The sequence below is a fragment of the Crassostrea angulata genome, chromosome 2 (genome assembly GCF_025612915.1).
Source record: "Crassostrea angulata isolate pt1a10 chromosome 2, ASM2561291v2, whole genome shotgun sequence".
Classification (NCBI taxonomy): Eukaryota; Metazoa; Mollusca; class Bivalvia; order Ostreida; family Ostreidae; genus Magallana; species Magallana angulata.
Window position 1 is genome coordinate 70,424,488 of NC_069112.1, and position 15,614 is coordinate 70,440,101.

A 15,614-nucleotide genomic window follows, 5' to 3' on the forward strand; every position below is an offset into this window, starting at 1 on the left:
TTATTTTGTTATACTGAATGTCTATTTTAAAATTTTTAAGAAAATTTTACTGCTTTTATATAGGAATAGCGTGAATTCTACAGCGAACCGTATGCGCATAATTTTCGCGCATGTAACATTTTTTAATGTTACCCGTTGCCAAGTGCGTTGCTAACGCTGAGGGTAATAGTAAATATTATTAACTGCGTCCTAACCAATCAGATTTCAGTATTTAACATGAAAGTATAACAAAAAAAATTGTCATGTTATGATTTTTAAATCATATACTTATAGAAAATATTAAAGAGACAGTAAAAAACATCATGTGATGAATGATTATTGTTAACCAATCGCTCCGTGTCTATATATTCCATCTTTGATAAACTTCCAAATTTTTGCGCCAGCTGTTTGTAAAATAGGTTGACGTCGACGTAACTTTTTGACGTCATACTCGGAGATCGGATTTGAACGATGCATACCGAACTCTACGTTATAATAGCCGATGATTAACGGAAAGGGTGCGATATTAAATATATATCTTATATCACACACCTAGGGTTTATATCACACCCCTTAGCAAATTTTCGGTTTATATCGCAAAGGGCAAAAAACAGTATATTTTCTATAAGTATACGATATAAGTAAGATTTTTTAGTCTTCTATATTAATAAACGTTAGCTCCTTTTTTCTTCACTTTACCTGTTTTATTTGTGCATATTCTTTGGAGTACTCTGTATCACAGAAGGATACACTGATCTGCACTGGAATAGAACATGTTTATTAAATTTATTAAAATTGATATTTCAGCATACTTAAACCACATACAGCACAAAACCCCACACCACCTCCTCCACCCCGCATGATTCTGATTCAACCACAGAATCCGTCACCACCTTCAACACGCCACATGACTTGACAACAACAACACACAGCACCTCCTCTCCTCTACCCAATGCAGTAAGAATTAGTATTTGTCAAACATTTTTATTCCTATGAAGCACACAGTGCTAATTATCATTTCTGTGTAAACTGACACTGATACTTACACCCTGCATGACTCTGACTCAACCACATAAACCCTCACCACCTTCACGCCACATGATTCGACAACAACAACACACAGCACCTCCTCTCCTCTATCAAATGAAGTACAATGTAAGAGGTAGTATTTGTCAGACATTTTTTATTCCTTTAAAGCACACGGTAACAATTATTATTTCTTTATAAACTTACACTGATCGTACAGTGTGTAACTGTACAAAGATCCTTGCAAAAAGGATGTTTAATATATGTGACATTAATTAAATTATTAAATGTAATATTTTCTTCAACAATTTACAGCTCAAGAACCCACACCACCATTACATGCTTCTGACCCAACCAAAATCACCTGCACCACTCCACTCAACCACAAAAACCCACTGAACATCATCTCCTAGAACACAAGGACCCTCTTTACTTCCTCTCCTCTGAGCTCCACTGATGATGATAACAATTACACAAGCACTGTTATAACCACTGCTGTAATCAGTAAGTATTCAAATCTGCAAAAGTTTTAACAATGGTTATTCAAAATCTTTTAAAGATAATGAATAATAAAAGTATAATTTAATTGTTATGTAATCATCCACAATTTACTCCAAATGGTGAAAAACATTTATTTTATACCGTATTGCATGATTTTATCTCCACCTATAGAAGCATATGTATATTGTAGATTGCTAACTGTACAAACTTGTGCATACTATATTTAGACTGTAATGCATGCTTTCTACGTTGTATTAAAACTGAGCATATTAATAGCACGAGTTTGTACAGTTAGCAGCCTACAATATGCATATACTACAGTTAGCAAACTTCATTATTTCTATTTAACTTTTCTTTCAAATGGATCATAAACCTTTCCTACTTTGACCATGTTTACATAAATTCAAAATATTTCTGCTTTTAATAAAAAAACTAATTGCTAGCACAAACATTTAAAAAAAAAAGTTTTGAAAAATGTAACGCTTCAACGTGTCATTATGTATTTTTAATCTAAAGACAAAAGCTATAAAAGAATATTATCTAGGTCAATGGTTACAATGTTCTTTCCACTGTCCTATTTAAAAGAAAACGAAAAAAACTGCAGTTGTTATTTATTGACACAACATTAATAACACAGAATAAAAACCAACACTAATTGATTCGAACGAATTTTGTAAATGTTGATACATATTAAGGTACATGAAAGATTCACAGTCAATATATCCAGTGTATGTAGTATTATACATGTAAATGAGATACGATAGAGTCATCAAGCCACATACAGAACAAACAGTACTACATGTAAATAATCATTGCATGCATATCTTTTACAATTATAATTACGCTATGCTATGGTTATGATTTAAATGATATGCTATACTATTTTTAGGATATGCTATACTATACAATGATATGCTATGAAACTTTGAAATGAAAGGCTTAACGATAAGATATGTTATGGTATGCTATGACAATTGCACGAAAACGCCTCTTTATACAGAAGTTCAACACATTTGAATTAAATGATAAGAAGCTAAAGCCCACCACTGTTCTGTAATATTAACATTATTTCTCGAAAATAAAATCATGTAAAAGCGAGTTAAACCATGTTGTATGCTATGTTATAATATGATGAATTGAAGTCATGAGATATGTTATGTTATCGGATTCCAAAGCAGTGGTATAATACATTGTATGCAATGCTGTATGTTGTAAAAGATTCATGTATGCCTGAACTGACTGAAGGCACAAGTAAGACTTGTCCAGCTGAATTAAAAAAAGAGGATACATATTAAATTATCCGGGATGCACAAACAAATGCATGTATTTTTATACGGTAACTTTTCATCTATGACACCAAATCATTTGATGATTAGACGAGGACGCCAAACACGTCAACTTCACAAAGAGTGAGGGCCTCTGTTGTCTTGGAGATCTTTACGAACCTCCCCTGTGTTGATGTCGGACAATCGATGACGACCAGCTGTGACGCGGTACCGGGACCAACAAAGAAACCACAGGGAGTGTTGACATCTGATTCTGTCAGTCCAACTGTGACGGTAACATCCCGCAGCTTGTATGACACATCTAAAATAAGTCAGTTTATGGTCATTCAGGATATGTACTGAACACTTCAACATGCTACTACACCAGTTGCACGGATCGGTTCAGGAAGCTTTTTAAACAGAACGCTTCACTTTTTGCACGGTTCTGTTTATAATATACAGCTGCAAGCTTTGTGAATAATTTGCTTGCTTTTATTATGAAATGGTCGTGGCCTGAAGCTTTTTACTTTTTGTGATAATGATTTTAAAAGTAACATACATGTATATCGTTACAAGGAAATATAATAATCTTTGTGAAAAAAAGGCTCTTCACTCCTAAAGTCTAGACAGTTATCAACTGTTATAAAGTAATTCAACTCATTTTTGTCTATTCAGGTATTAATTCTATGTGCTCATGCACATGTTTCTATATGCAAGTCTAACCGAACACGCCATCGGATATTTTATCTGAAACGAAATCTTGTGTACATTCAGACATTTTGTTTTCTCTTCATGCTACGCGTATTTTGCATGTATGAACACATTTCTTTTGATATATACAATTAGTTCATAGCTTTTTTTCAATGTGTATCGGCCCGATCTTCTCAAATTGTCGTTTAACTGCATTCCACATGTATCTCAAACGACCGTGTAGTGAGCGTCCAGCGCGCTAGTTACCCTTCGTCGTCGAAAGCAAGATTTTTGTCTTGTCTAGATGCCCTAGTGGTAAGTGCGGTGGCCGCTCACTGTTAGGAGAATGGGTTCCAGAGGTCGTGAATTCAGGCCCTGGCCGGGGCAGAATATATATATATATATATATATATATATATATATATATATATATATATATATATATATATATATATATATTTTAAGAGATTGTTTAGAGAACTTAAATAATTTTTTGAAGAGAAAAAACCTACAGTATTGATCAGACCCAACCTAACACCAGAGTAAACCCCATCTGAACCCCGGGTTTACATTTGATGTTTACTTTGGGTTTGCTTTTTTAAAATTTGTGTCCACTCGGGTTTGCTTTTTATTTCCTCGGGACTTGCTATTTGGGTCATTTAATTGTGAAGCAGACCTGTCTTTTATCTTACTATCCTACTGCCTGTAATTCCTGCTCTTTCACAGGGCCAAAAAACCATCTTTAAGCAAGTCCTTAAAGGTGGCTTAAAGGTGACTTAAAGGAGCTTAAAGGCTATACAACCTTTAAGCCGCCTTTAAGTCACCTTTAAGCAAGTGCTTATAGGTCCTTAATGTCCAAACTTCTTTAAGCTACCTTTAAGCCACCTTTAAGCATCTTTAAGTGGCATTTACGCTCTCTTTACACTGCCTTTACACTGTCTTTAAGTGGCCACTAAGTCAATATTGATCAAGCTGAACAATAAAAACATATATTAAATGCAAAAGCTCTTTTATAGGGATGGGAGGGGGTAATCCGGGTGATAATATAATTTCCAAGGAAGGGGGGGGGGTGTTCCAGGCGGTTTTAATCGTCGCTCCTTTAAACACAGATCGCTATCATCAACACCGCTCCGATGGACACAGATTGCCGTTATAAAATTCTTTATAATTTTTGGGGGTTTCAAAATTATTGTAGGGATGAGCGCAGTCTCGGTATCTTAACATGTGCATAAAACTAATTAAAGTATGTTTGTTTCCTATTATAAATTAATCGGTGAAAATATCTCTCTCTCTCTCTCTCTCTCTCTCTCTCAGTTCATCCGGTTATTAAACAAAATAAAGATAATGAACCAAAAAATGCATGATTTAATTTGTTAATCGGTTTTAGGTTTGTATTTTTTTTTCAATTTTCATTATTTTTAACTCTAGATCTGCTAGATACATGTTAAAGATGAAAAGACTCTCAACTGCCTTTTTTATATCGGGCAGGATATTACTGCTTTGTTTGTCTAGACATAGTTTTGTTCGTTTGTGTATATCTAATAAGAGTCTATTGTTTGTCCAACTTAAGAAAACCTCTGGAACTAACACAGAATATACAAGATATACACAACAGGTGTGTCGTGTGCCCAGGTGCATGTTTGTGTATATCTAATTAAAGTCTATTGTTCGTTCAACTTAAGAAAACCCCTGGAACTAACACAGAATATACAAGATATACACAACAGGTGTGACATGTGCCCAGGTGCATGTCAGGGTTTCTAAAGGCGTTGAATCTTAGTATGTACGAGTATACGATAAGTCTAGTGAATAAAAGTTAATTTACATTTGTAATTCATTTTCAAAGTATTATTTTCTAGCTCTGGGTTTCAAAAATGTTACGTCTACAAATTAACGATACATGTATGTAAGAGTAAAATCTTGAGGCTAATTAATTAATGTACCGGTGATCATAAATAGGGGTTGATTATTGAAATATATGTATAAGGGTAAATATGTTAAATATACAAAAATATATAGTCATTTGCATTTGCCACATGCAGTAAATACGTCACCGGTAATTGGTTATTTTGTTTGTTATAGAATTGATAGTTTAAAAATCATGTACATACAATTACATGTAAATATTTAAACATATTGGAACGGCGCCGCGATCATGAAAACCGGGAAATTGCGGGAAATTGAACAAATACCCTAATAGTATCAATGCATTTAATAAAAGAAATGATTTCATTTTCTTTCTTACATTTTTATAGCTATAAATTAGATGAACGTATATCTACTCGGTTTAAAATTTAACTAAGAAAGCCTATTATAGTGAACTTAACGGTTTCCATTTAGGTATAATATATTTTTGTTCACTGAAGACCAAGTTCCGTATTTCTATCTAAATACATGCATGCATGTAATTTTTAAATTAGATATAATTGATTGTTACAAACTGAATGGTTTGTCAAAATCTTTTCAAGTAAACACATTCAATACAGTGATTCAATATCCACTGATATATAGGATATAAAAACGCTCATATATATGTAAGTTGCCGTGGCGCAGAGGAAGTGTGGTGATGCTAGTAAACTAAGGGCTCAGGTTCAATTCTCGCTGTGGCCGGGTTTTTTTGTGTTTTTTTTTTCATTTTTCTTTCTAGAACAAAAACCGTTTTAATACCTTTTCTTTCATTAAGTTCATACATTTTGTTGGGACTTAAGCACAATATTGAATTAAAATTTTTTTAATAGCTTAAAGGTAGCTTAAAGGTAGCTTAAAGGTGGCTTAAAGAAGTTTGGACATTAAGGACCTATAAGTTGTTCTTAAAGGTGGCTTAAAGGTGGCCTAAAGATAGTCTTTAAGCTGCCTTTAAGCCATCTTTATGCTTTCTTTAAGCCACCTTTAAGCAACACATATAGCTTAAAGGTGGCTTAAAGATCGTCTTTAAGCTACCTTTAAACACCTTTTAGCTATCTTTAAGGAGGACTTAAAGATGGTCATTCATCCTGTGTTTGTTCATGTATATTTTGAATACACATGTACTGTCTGTTTTTCGGGGTACACTTCTGATCGTGGTTTACTCTCTGTGTCCTCTATGGATTTACTTTGCGTCCACTCTAGTAAACCCGGAGTAATCCCAGAAAGTAAACCCAGCGTTTAGTTGGGGCTTATTTTCTGTTAGTTTGGGTCTGGTCGATACTGTAGGATGGGAATTATTCTAACTGTTTTTTGTCAATAAATATAACTTGAGTATATGTTACCACCAGCGATTATAGTTTATAATTTTTAGAGTAAAAAAAATCATATTTTTTATATTTTTCTTTGCAATTTTTAACCAGTTAATAGTATTTTTAAGACCACCACCAATAGATTTTTTACAATTATATTAATTCTGAATGTTGGGATTATTTTTTTGGTGTGTTTTTTTTTCGGTTTGTATGTGTGTTTATGGGGGGGGGGGGTTAAGGTTAAATTCACTTTAGTTATCAATTAATTTAATAACATCTAACACCTTATTGCTCATTTATTTAAACTCCAGAAATTTTTTAAGTTGTGTGAACTAACGTCATTTTAGCTACTATTTACCAAACATATGAAAATTATTTTTATAAAGGTTTTTGTGCGTCTGAATGATATCCAATTCCATTTTTCAAGGGAAAAAATCAGCTAATGTGAAAAATGTTCTTGAAGTTTTTGCAACTATTTCTTTTGTAAAAAACAAAACAAAAAACAAAAAAGACACGTAATTTTTGGCTCATTTTTTACCCTTATGGTTAAGATAAAATTTCTAAGACCTTTTACATCAACAAGTCGCCTCCAATTATATGCCAGGAGTTGATTTGGCTTATGCATACATGTAAACTAATTAATTTTTTGAAACTTTTTTTTTTTTGTAAAACAGAATAAACATAATTTTTCAGCATCTAATTGACCCCTTGGATGTAAATTAAATTTCTGAAACCTAATTGCGCATATATAAAAGTTACATCCTTATCATATTCCAAAAGATGATTTAGATACTGTGTAGAATGAAAGAGGAAATAAAAGAGTTTCCGATATAACAGAATAGTAAATCAATATTTTTTGGGACTCTATCGATCGTAGCTATGAACCAATTAACTAGAATTTAAACAACATTTTCCTCTACAATTGGTATACTTCGATTTTGTAATGTTGTTTTTAGATACGTTTACCTGTGTTTAACTGTCTTTTTTTTGGTTAAGTACTCTGACAGTTGTGATGTTATACATTTATAAGGTATGGACATAAAAGCAAAATCAAGACTTGCAATGTTGTTCATTTTTACACTTACCTGCTCCGTATGTATCTACTCCTCTGTTGAGTATTCTGACAGATGTGATGAAATACACAGCCTGTAGATCCACCCTCCACCAGGGATTGGTGTCGCCATCACCTGTAGCTGTACACTTGTCTACACCAACGTCTGTTCCTCTGTTGCCATCCACTGCACACGCGGCGTTATACTCAAGATATGTTGATGATTGTTTGGCAGGTTTACGTAATGCAATGTTCGGCAAAACTGTCAACGATAATCCAAAATTAAGATTTTCATGATAACGATAAGACCATACTATTTACTAATGAATGCTAAATTGACTTTGATAAATAGAGCCGTAATTAAAAATGTTCAATTTCTGACGATAGCTAAATGACTTGTATTCAACACTTTTTAGCATCGATATGTTACATGTTGAACATTTTAAACTGGTTCAATATCAACAAGAGGAAGGTTTGCAATGAAAACACCAAAATTTGATGAAAATATGCATACCTGATAATACACTTTATAAATTTTCAGGGTAGGAATCATATCTCCTTTAAACTAAGCTAGTGTATCTTCAAACGTTGTATAGCCTTAAGGCCCCACCTACAATTTTTGCACTGTTTATCATTGCCTGACGTCATGACGTCAGGTATATCTACGGTTTAAAAGTTGCAATCTCCGAAACAGTGCAGACAATTGGACAAGCAATATCATGATATTTCACAAAAAAAGATTAACCGACGCATGTTTCAGATATCAGCATTTACATTCACAATTGATGAAAATGTTATATGGCATGTAATAACAACAGTAAGCAAGAGTTTTCAAGTAAAAGGAATGTTCACCATGCAGAGCACGTGTGTAATCCTGATTTAAAAATAGATCAGCATTCCACCATATTTGAACTGTGGAAAAGGGGGAGGGGGTCATCGCAGCAAGTTGTAACATATTGTCTATTACGGTACAATGTTAGTAATAATTGGTGTTGGATTATCATTATTACAAGATATCGAGTCATTAGTTTGGAATAAAACACAAATATATTTATACAGCTACAGTGTATAATGTTTACTGAAGGAGCTTAACCGCATTATCGGGGTGTGACCCCATTTTCGTTCAGTTTGGCGATTTCATTCATCTTGAAAAGGGATCATAACTCGCGTGTCTTACTAAATGTACATTACTAAATTTAACAATTACTAATCAAGTTTGTTTCTTAATTCGATAGATTTCTTCCAAAACATCCGATCCAAAGTATAATATACATGTATGAAGTTGTTACAAAACAAATGTCAAAAAATTCATTTGACCCCTCCCTATGGATATCTGCCAATGGATGAGTTCATTCGTTGCGTGAAAGGTAATAGCAGGATTTCGCGCCATAATATCTCATTCGTAGTTTTTGCGCGCTGATTAGTTGACGAGTCCGTTGGGATCATGCGAATACCCCAGAGCACACCTTGTGTTTACATCACAGGCACTTAGCATCGGGGGTTGGGGGTAGGGAGGCTGCTTCCCCCTCCCCACTTTTTTGGCAGCTGGCACTTTTCTTAACTTTATAGGATAAATGGAAATATAATGGATTTGCCCCACTCCCCCTTCCACTTTTGTAGAGGCATGCAAAAAATAAAACTGCAATAAGGAATTCTAATTGAATTGAAGTTACAGATAGGGTTTTTTTCATGAATTTGAGAATTCACTTTTTTTTAATTTCTTGTCAAGATGATTTTGATGAAGCTGCCCACACACATTAAAAAACAAAACGTGTTTGTATACTCTTTCATATTTCATTTGGTTGGAAATTTTTAAAAATTGATTTCAGTTGATTTTGCATCTTAATATAACAAATACAATTTTTAAAAACGACCATTTACTCTCCAGCTTTCAAGCTTACATGCACTTATATGATATGTGTACATCCCTAAAAAATTGAATTAATAAAATAAATGAATTTCAAGTGATATATGTGTACATGTTCTAGATCGAAAAGACTGACATTTCGTCTTGCACGTTCCGTTTGAAAATTTATGATCAGCAGCGAAAATTAAAATTCATTTTTGATAAGATAGCATAATTGATACATGCATGCTTCAATTGAATAATTTTGTTTAGTCAGGCAAGCTTTTTGGAAAGCTATTACTTGTATGCATTTAACATCTATGTAGAATTTTGCAACAAAGTAAAGATGCACGGGACAGTTTTTATTATACAATTCACTGTAGTCAGGGGATGTGTGTTTTCAAAATTCCCATTCAACACATACACCTTTATTTCACTCCTTGTAATTTAGGCCAATCACTATTTTCTGTGGAAATCACTTGTCACAATAAGCACATTTTTCACCATAGTGGTTTCTCTAAATTTTCATATTCGCCATATTTCTTGATCTTTCAGTTTTTATGTGATTCCCTGCCAAGGGTTACATGTACCTTCTATACCGAGCGCATGTTGCAACATCACATGTCAGAAACTTACTGTTTTATATTCTACTAATTTGAATTTCATTGTGTAAAATCGACACAACAGTAATGGCCGTAAGATTTGTAATTTGCTCTTGATTTTCATGTACTTTACATAAGGGGCCTTCATATTGCATATCAATTCAACAACTATTATTCTTTCTGAGAGAGAGAGAGAGAGAGAGAGAGAGAGAGAGAAAGAGTTTACCTTCATTACAGAGTGCCTCTTTGCATTATTCGTTATTTCTCCCTATGTACGTAATTTTGCAATAGAATATCTTCAGCTTAACAATTTTGGCATAAATTCCCCTTCACATGAAAAACCCCTTCCCAACAGAATAAATATAAATAACAAGCGTGCTATACATGCACATGTATCCCTTTTTACAGCGAGAAATTTCACAAGACAATTTGTTTCAATTTTCTCGTAAAGATTAACTCGAGCGTCTTCTAAACAAAGAAGGAACATACTAATGTACCAAATTTTGTTGAAGATCTCGACATTTTAAGACATCTGTTTTCCTCATTAAATATGTAGGGCGTAACATATTTCCTAGTTCTTTACCTTCATCACAAACTATCCCGGACCATCCGGCGTCATATGTACAGGTGAATGAGCCGGGTGTGTTTGTGCATGTGGCTCCATTGAGACAAGGGTCATTCTGACACTCATTAACATCTTGCATGAAATATTTAAATGGTTACAAAGATTTCAACAACTGCTAATTTTCTTAATGGGAACGTGGATGTTTGCTACATGCGTTTACATGACAGCCGATACCAAACTTTGCCGTTTAAATATAACATGACATACTACATCCGGAGTATCGATTTTTGTCTTATTTAACTTTTTTTAGTTACGCTGTTAATATTTTGCACCTCAAGTTTTAAACTGATGGACGAGAAATGAAAATCGTTCTTAAAAACAACCACCAATTTTCTTTTCATTTGATAATCATGTTGAAATATAAAAAATTCAGTATCAAAAAAAGCAAAAGCTTTTTTGATGTATACGTCGCCTTATATTAAAAATTTAACACATACTGTATACAAGGAAATTTTCGCCTCAGTTTCATTTTCGCCCCTTTCCCGCCCTCGTTGTTAGTGGCTGAATTCAAGACTTGGTGAATTCCATTATTTCAAATTATTTCGCTTTAATCAACTGTGTCTGGGCGATTTCAAAACATGGCGAACCGTTTGCAAGTAAAACGGGTGGAGATAACACTGGGCGAAAATTCCCGGTATACAGTAACAGTATTATTCAATGAACCGAATTTACTAATACGATATATACTGATCAAAATAAGTTTAGCAATTGCTTTTGATTAGATATAATTTTAAAAAGAGTTCTTGATTTGTCTATTATGTATTTCTCTGAAGTCAATAGAATTAAAGGAATCAAAAGACAATGGTTTTTTCTAAAGCTCGACGCGTTAAATCCATGATGTCCAGCGTTGGTACAATGAAACAATACAATAGGTTATGCTTGAATGATCACAGTCCGGGGAAAGTTTACTTCCTAGAAAACTTGTCGAACACGTGTTTAAAGGAAAACCGGTGAAAAGTTGCAAAAACGTCTAATGGGGAAACGACCAGGACTTTCTGAAAATAAACGTCAACGGGCAATAGGGATGTTAATTGTTGGTTGCTCGCAGAGAGATGTTGCTCAGGAATTTAATGTGCATCCGTCTAACATATGCCGACTTTGGAACCGATTTAGGACAACTGGAAACGTCAGCGATCGACAGCGTTCAGGACGGCCACGTAAAACGACTGTCAGACAAGACCGTTTCATTGTAACAACGTCAAGACGTAACCGTTTCATGGCTGCTCCTAGAGTTGCAGAAGAGTTGCACCGAGCTACTGGAGTAAGGTTATGTGGTCAAAGTGTAAGAAACAGGCTACGTTCAGCAAATCTTCGAGCTCGAAGACCTCTCACTGCAGTACCATTAACTCACCGTCATCGACAAACCCGCATCGCATGGGCCAATACTCACCGTCGCTGGATTCAGAGACAATGGAATGAGGTTCTGTTCACCGATGAATCGCGATTTAACGTCGATTTTGCAGATGGAAGACTTCGTGTTTGGAGACGCAGAAACGAGCGATTTGACCCAGAAAACATTATCCAACGTGATCGTTATGGCGGCGGAAGTGTCATGGTTTGGGGTGGAATAAGCCATCGGGGTAAAACGGCGCTTGTGGTAGTTAATGGGACGTTAAATTCTCAAAGATACTGCGACGAGATTGTCGTTCCTGTAGTTGTCCCCTTTTTGTGCCAAGTAATGCAAGACTCCTGCAGCAAGACAATGCCCGTCCGCTCACAGCACGTCACACAGAAACCACCCTTCAACAAAACAGTGTTGTCACTTTGGATTGGCCTGCACGAGCGCCAGATTTGTCACCAATTGAGCACGTTTGGGACATTCTTGGTCGTCATTTAAGACAGCGACATAACGTCAACAACGTAGCGGAACTGGTCCTTGCCCTGCAGCATGAGTGGAATCAGATCTCAATGCAAGAGGTACGAAACCTGATTAGGAGCATGAGACGCCGCTGTATGGCTGTTATTGCTGCAAATGGAGGCCACACAAAATACTGAAATTGACGGTGACTTAAAGACCTTAACCTCTATTAAGTTTTACGCTGTTTTCTTGCGTAACGGAGCAAGATTGACTAAAAAGTTTAATCCAGTTTATTCACGTTATAACAATCCAATAAATTAAATAAATATGCAGGTTGTATCTTATTTCTGTTACTGTGTGTTATATCAAATATTTTGAATTGCTAAACTTTTTTTGCTCAGTATATATAAAAGTAGTAAGACTGATATACTTGTATGCAAATGTATGTTGTAGTACAGAATAGAAGGGGGTGGATTTTTTTATTTTTGGGACAAGCGGGATAACTCCGCTTTAGATTGCGACTCCGTGAACCGGAAGCTGCGAGTCCCTAAGTTTGATAAATCTGCCATTGCCAATACATGTACATGCGTTGATCTCTCCTTCTTATGTTCAGGTAATATATCATTATTTACAATGTATTGCATTCTGTATCATAATAACAAGTTTTATAAGTATGCTAGAGGCATGTTCTGACGTGATGTGATAATGCTATATGCATGAAATATTGAATTGGGACTGCAAAGCGATCAGGTAAAACAGTTAGCTACCATGTGCATGCTCTCATGTTTTCACGTTGAGAGTCAGTGTAGGGTTATATGCATTTGTTTGAATAGTTCATCGTTAGATGAATTGTTTCTTAGTTATACCGTAAATCTGGAAATTTTTACCGTAGATAAATTTTTAGCTAATTTGCGCGTGCTCTGCATTCGCAAAATTTTTTTCCTAAAAGTTAATCAACAACAAAAAAAAGTAATGAAAATTTTGCCGAAGGCTTGTCTCTTCTCCTAACTATATGAACAAGAGGCCCATGGGCCACATCGCTCACCTGAGGAACAATAGTTATGAGAAAATCAGCTCAATGGAGTAATAATACAAACTATCTGGACAATGTACAATAATACATGTAGATCCTGTATAAATAAAATCCATTTTCCCCTGGATATTCTTATGTTTATAATCATTAGTCCCTTTTCTAACAGGATGATTTTTATAGTCATATCATATGTTGAGTATTGCAGTTCTCAAAAAGATCCCTAACAATAGTTTATATATGGGATATAAACGTACATCAAACTTTGAACCTTCTCGTGGGGCCAAAGAATTGTCCTGGGGCCAAAGTCTTAACAATTATAAAGAATCATCTGGCTGATTAGTTTCTGAGAAGATTTTTAAAGATTTACCCTATATCTTTTGTTAAACTTTGACCCCCCCCCCCCAAAGTGGCCCCACCCTACCCTGGGAATCATTATTTTCACAACTCTGAATCTACACTACCTGAGGATGCTTTCACTCAAATTTCAGCTTTCCTGGCTGATTAGTTTCTGAGAAGAAGATTTTTAAAGATTTACTCTGTTTATTCCTATGTAAAACATCGACCTCCCATTGTGGCCCAAACCTACCCCCAGGGGACATGATTTTCACAAATTTGAATCTACACAAGTTTCAGTTTTCCTGGCTGGTTTCTGAGAAGAAGATTTTTAAAGATTTACTCTATATAATCATATGTTAAACTTCGACCCGCCATTGTGGCCCCAACCTACCCCCAGGGGTTATTATTTTCACAACTTTGAATCTACACTACCTGAGGATGCTTCCACACAAGTTCCAGCTTTGCCGGCGGATTAGTTTCTGAGAAGAAGATTTTTAAAGATTTACTGTATATATTCCTATGTTAAACTTCAATCCCGCATTGTGGCCCCACCCTACCCTCGGGGGTCATGATTTTCACAACTTTGAATCTACACTACCTGAGGATGAATCCACACAAATGTCACCTTTCCTGGCTGATTAGTTTCTGAGAAGAAGATTTTTAAAGATTTACTTTATATATTCCTATGTAAAACTTTGATCCCCATTGTGGACCCACCCTACCCCCGGGGGTCATGATTTTCACAACTTTGAATCTACACTACCTGAGGATGCTTCCACACAAGTCTCAGCTTTCCTGGCCAATTAGTTTCTGAGAAGAAGATTTTTAAAGATTTACTTTTTATATTCATATGTTAAACTTCGACCCCCCATTGTGGCCCCAACCTACCCCCGGGGGTCATGATTTTCACAACTTTGAATCTACACTACCAGAGGATGCTTCCACACAAGTTTCAGCTTTCCTGGCCGATTAGTTTCTGAGAAGAAGATTTTTAAAGATTTACTCTATATATTCATTTGTTAAACTTCGACCCCCCCCCCCCCCCCCATTGTGGCCCCACCCTCAGGTGAGCTAAAAAGGTTCAGTTTACCATTCAATAAAGTGGTTTCTGGAAGAACAGACTTTGACAATTTTCGTAATAAATATTTACAATTTTTTTACTTTTTTAATCTTTAGCTTTTAAGATCTGTGTACAAACATTGTGAGCAAATCTCTGTATCTTGCTTATAATTCGAAGCTTAACACTCAAATATGGTTAGTAAATAGAAATTGTAGGGTAACAATTAAACACAAGAAACATGCACTACATGTATAACAAATAAAGAACACAATTTATTTTTTCGAAATGAATCATATATATACATGTATATACCTACATATTTTCGTCAGCGATATCAAACTCTATTTAAACTGAATAAACTCGAGAAAATGCCGAGCATCTCAACAAAACCTATTGCATTAATCTACCATTACGCAAAAGATAATGCCGAATTACCGATAGAATTAATTGTACTTCAGTACCCCTACATCAGATTTTGCTTAATTTGCGCAGGTAAACTGTTAACTGTTTGATTTACCGTAGTCTCTGTTTTATTTGATACGTAAAAATCACGAAATACAGACGATAGTTCCCAGGTTACAAAGCAT

The 15,614-nt window shown here is 35.0% G+C and overlaps 1 protein-coding gene across 1 annotated transcript in view; it reads right to left on the bottom strand.

Annotated features, from left to right (window-relative positions):
* LOC128171092 (uncharacterized) overlaps positions 1 to 15,614 on the bottom strand; it is a 315,176-nt gene that overhangs the window by 293,168 nt on the left and 6,394 nt on the right. Inside the window, exons 4-5 of the mRNA XM_052836844.1 lie at positions 7,762 to 7,989; positions 2,974 to 3,093 (exon numbers count right to left, since the gene is read on the bottom strand). Coding sequence (XP_052692804.1) covers positions 2,974 to 3,093; positions 7,762 to 7,989 — 348 coding nt within the window. The remainder of the gene's footprint in view (positions 1 to 2,973; positions 3,094 to 7,761; positions 7,990 to 15,614) is intronic.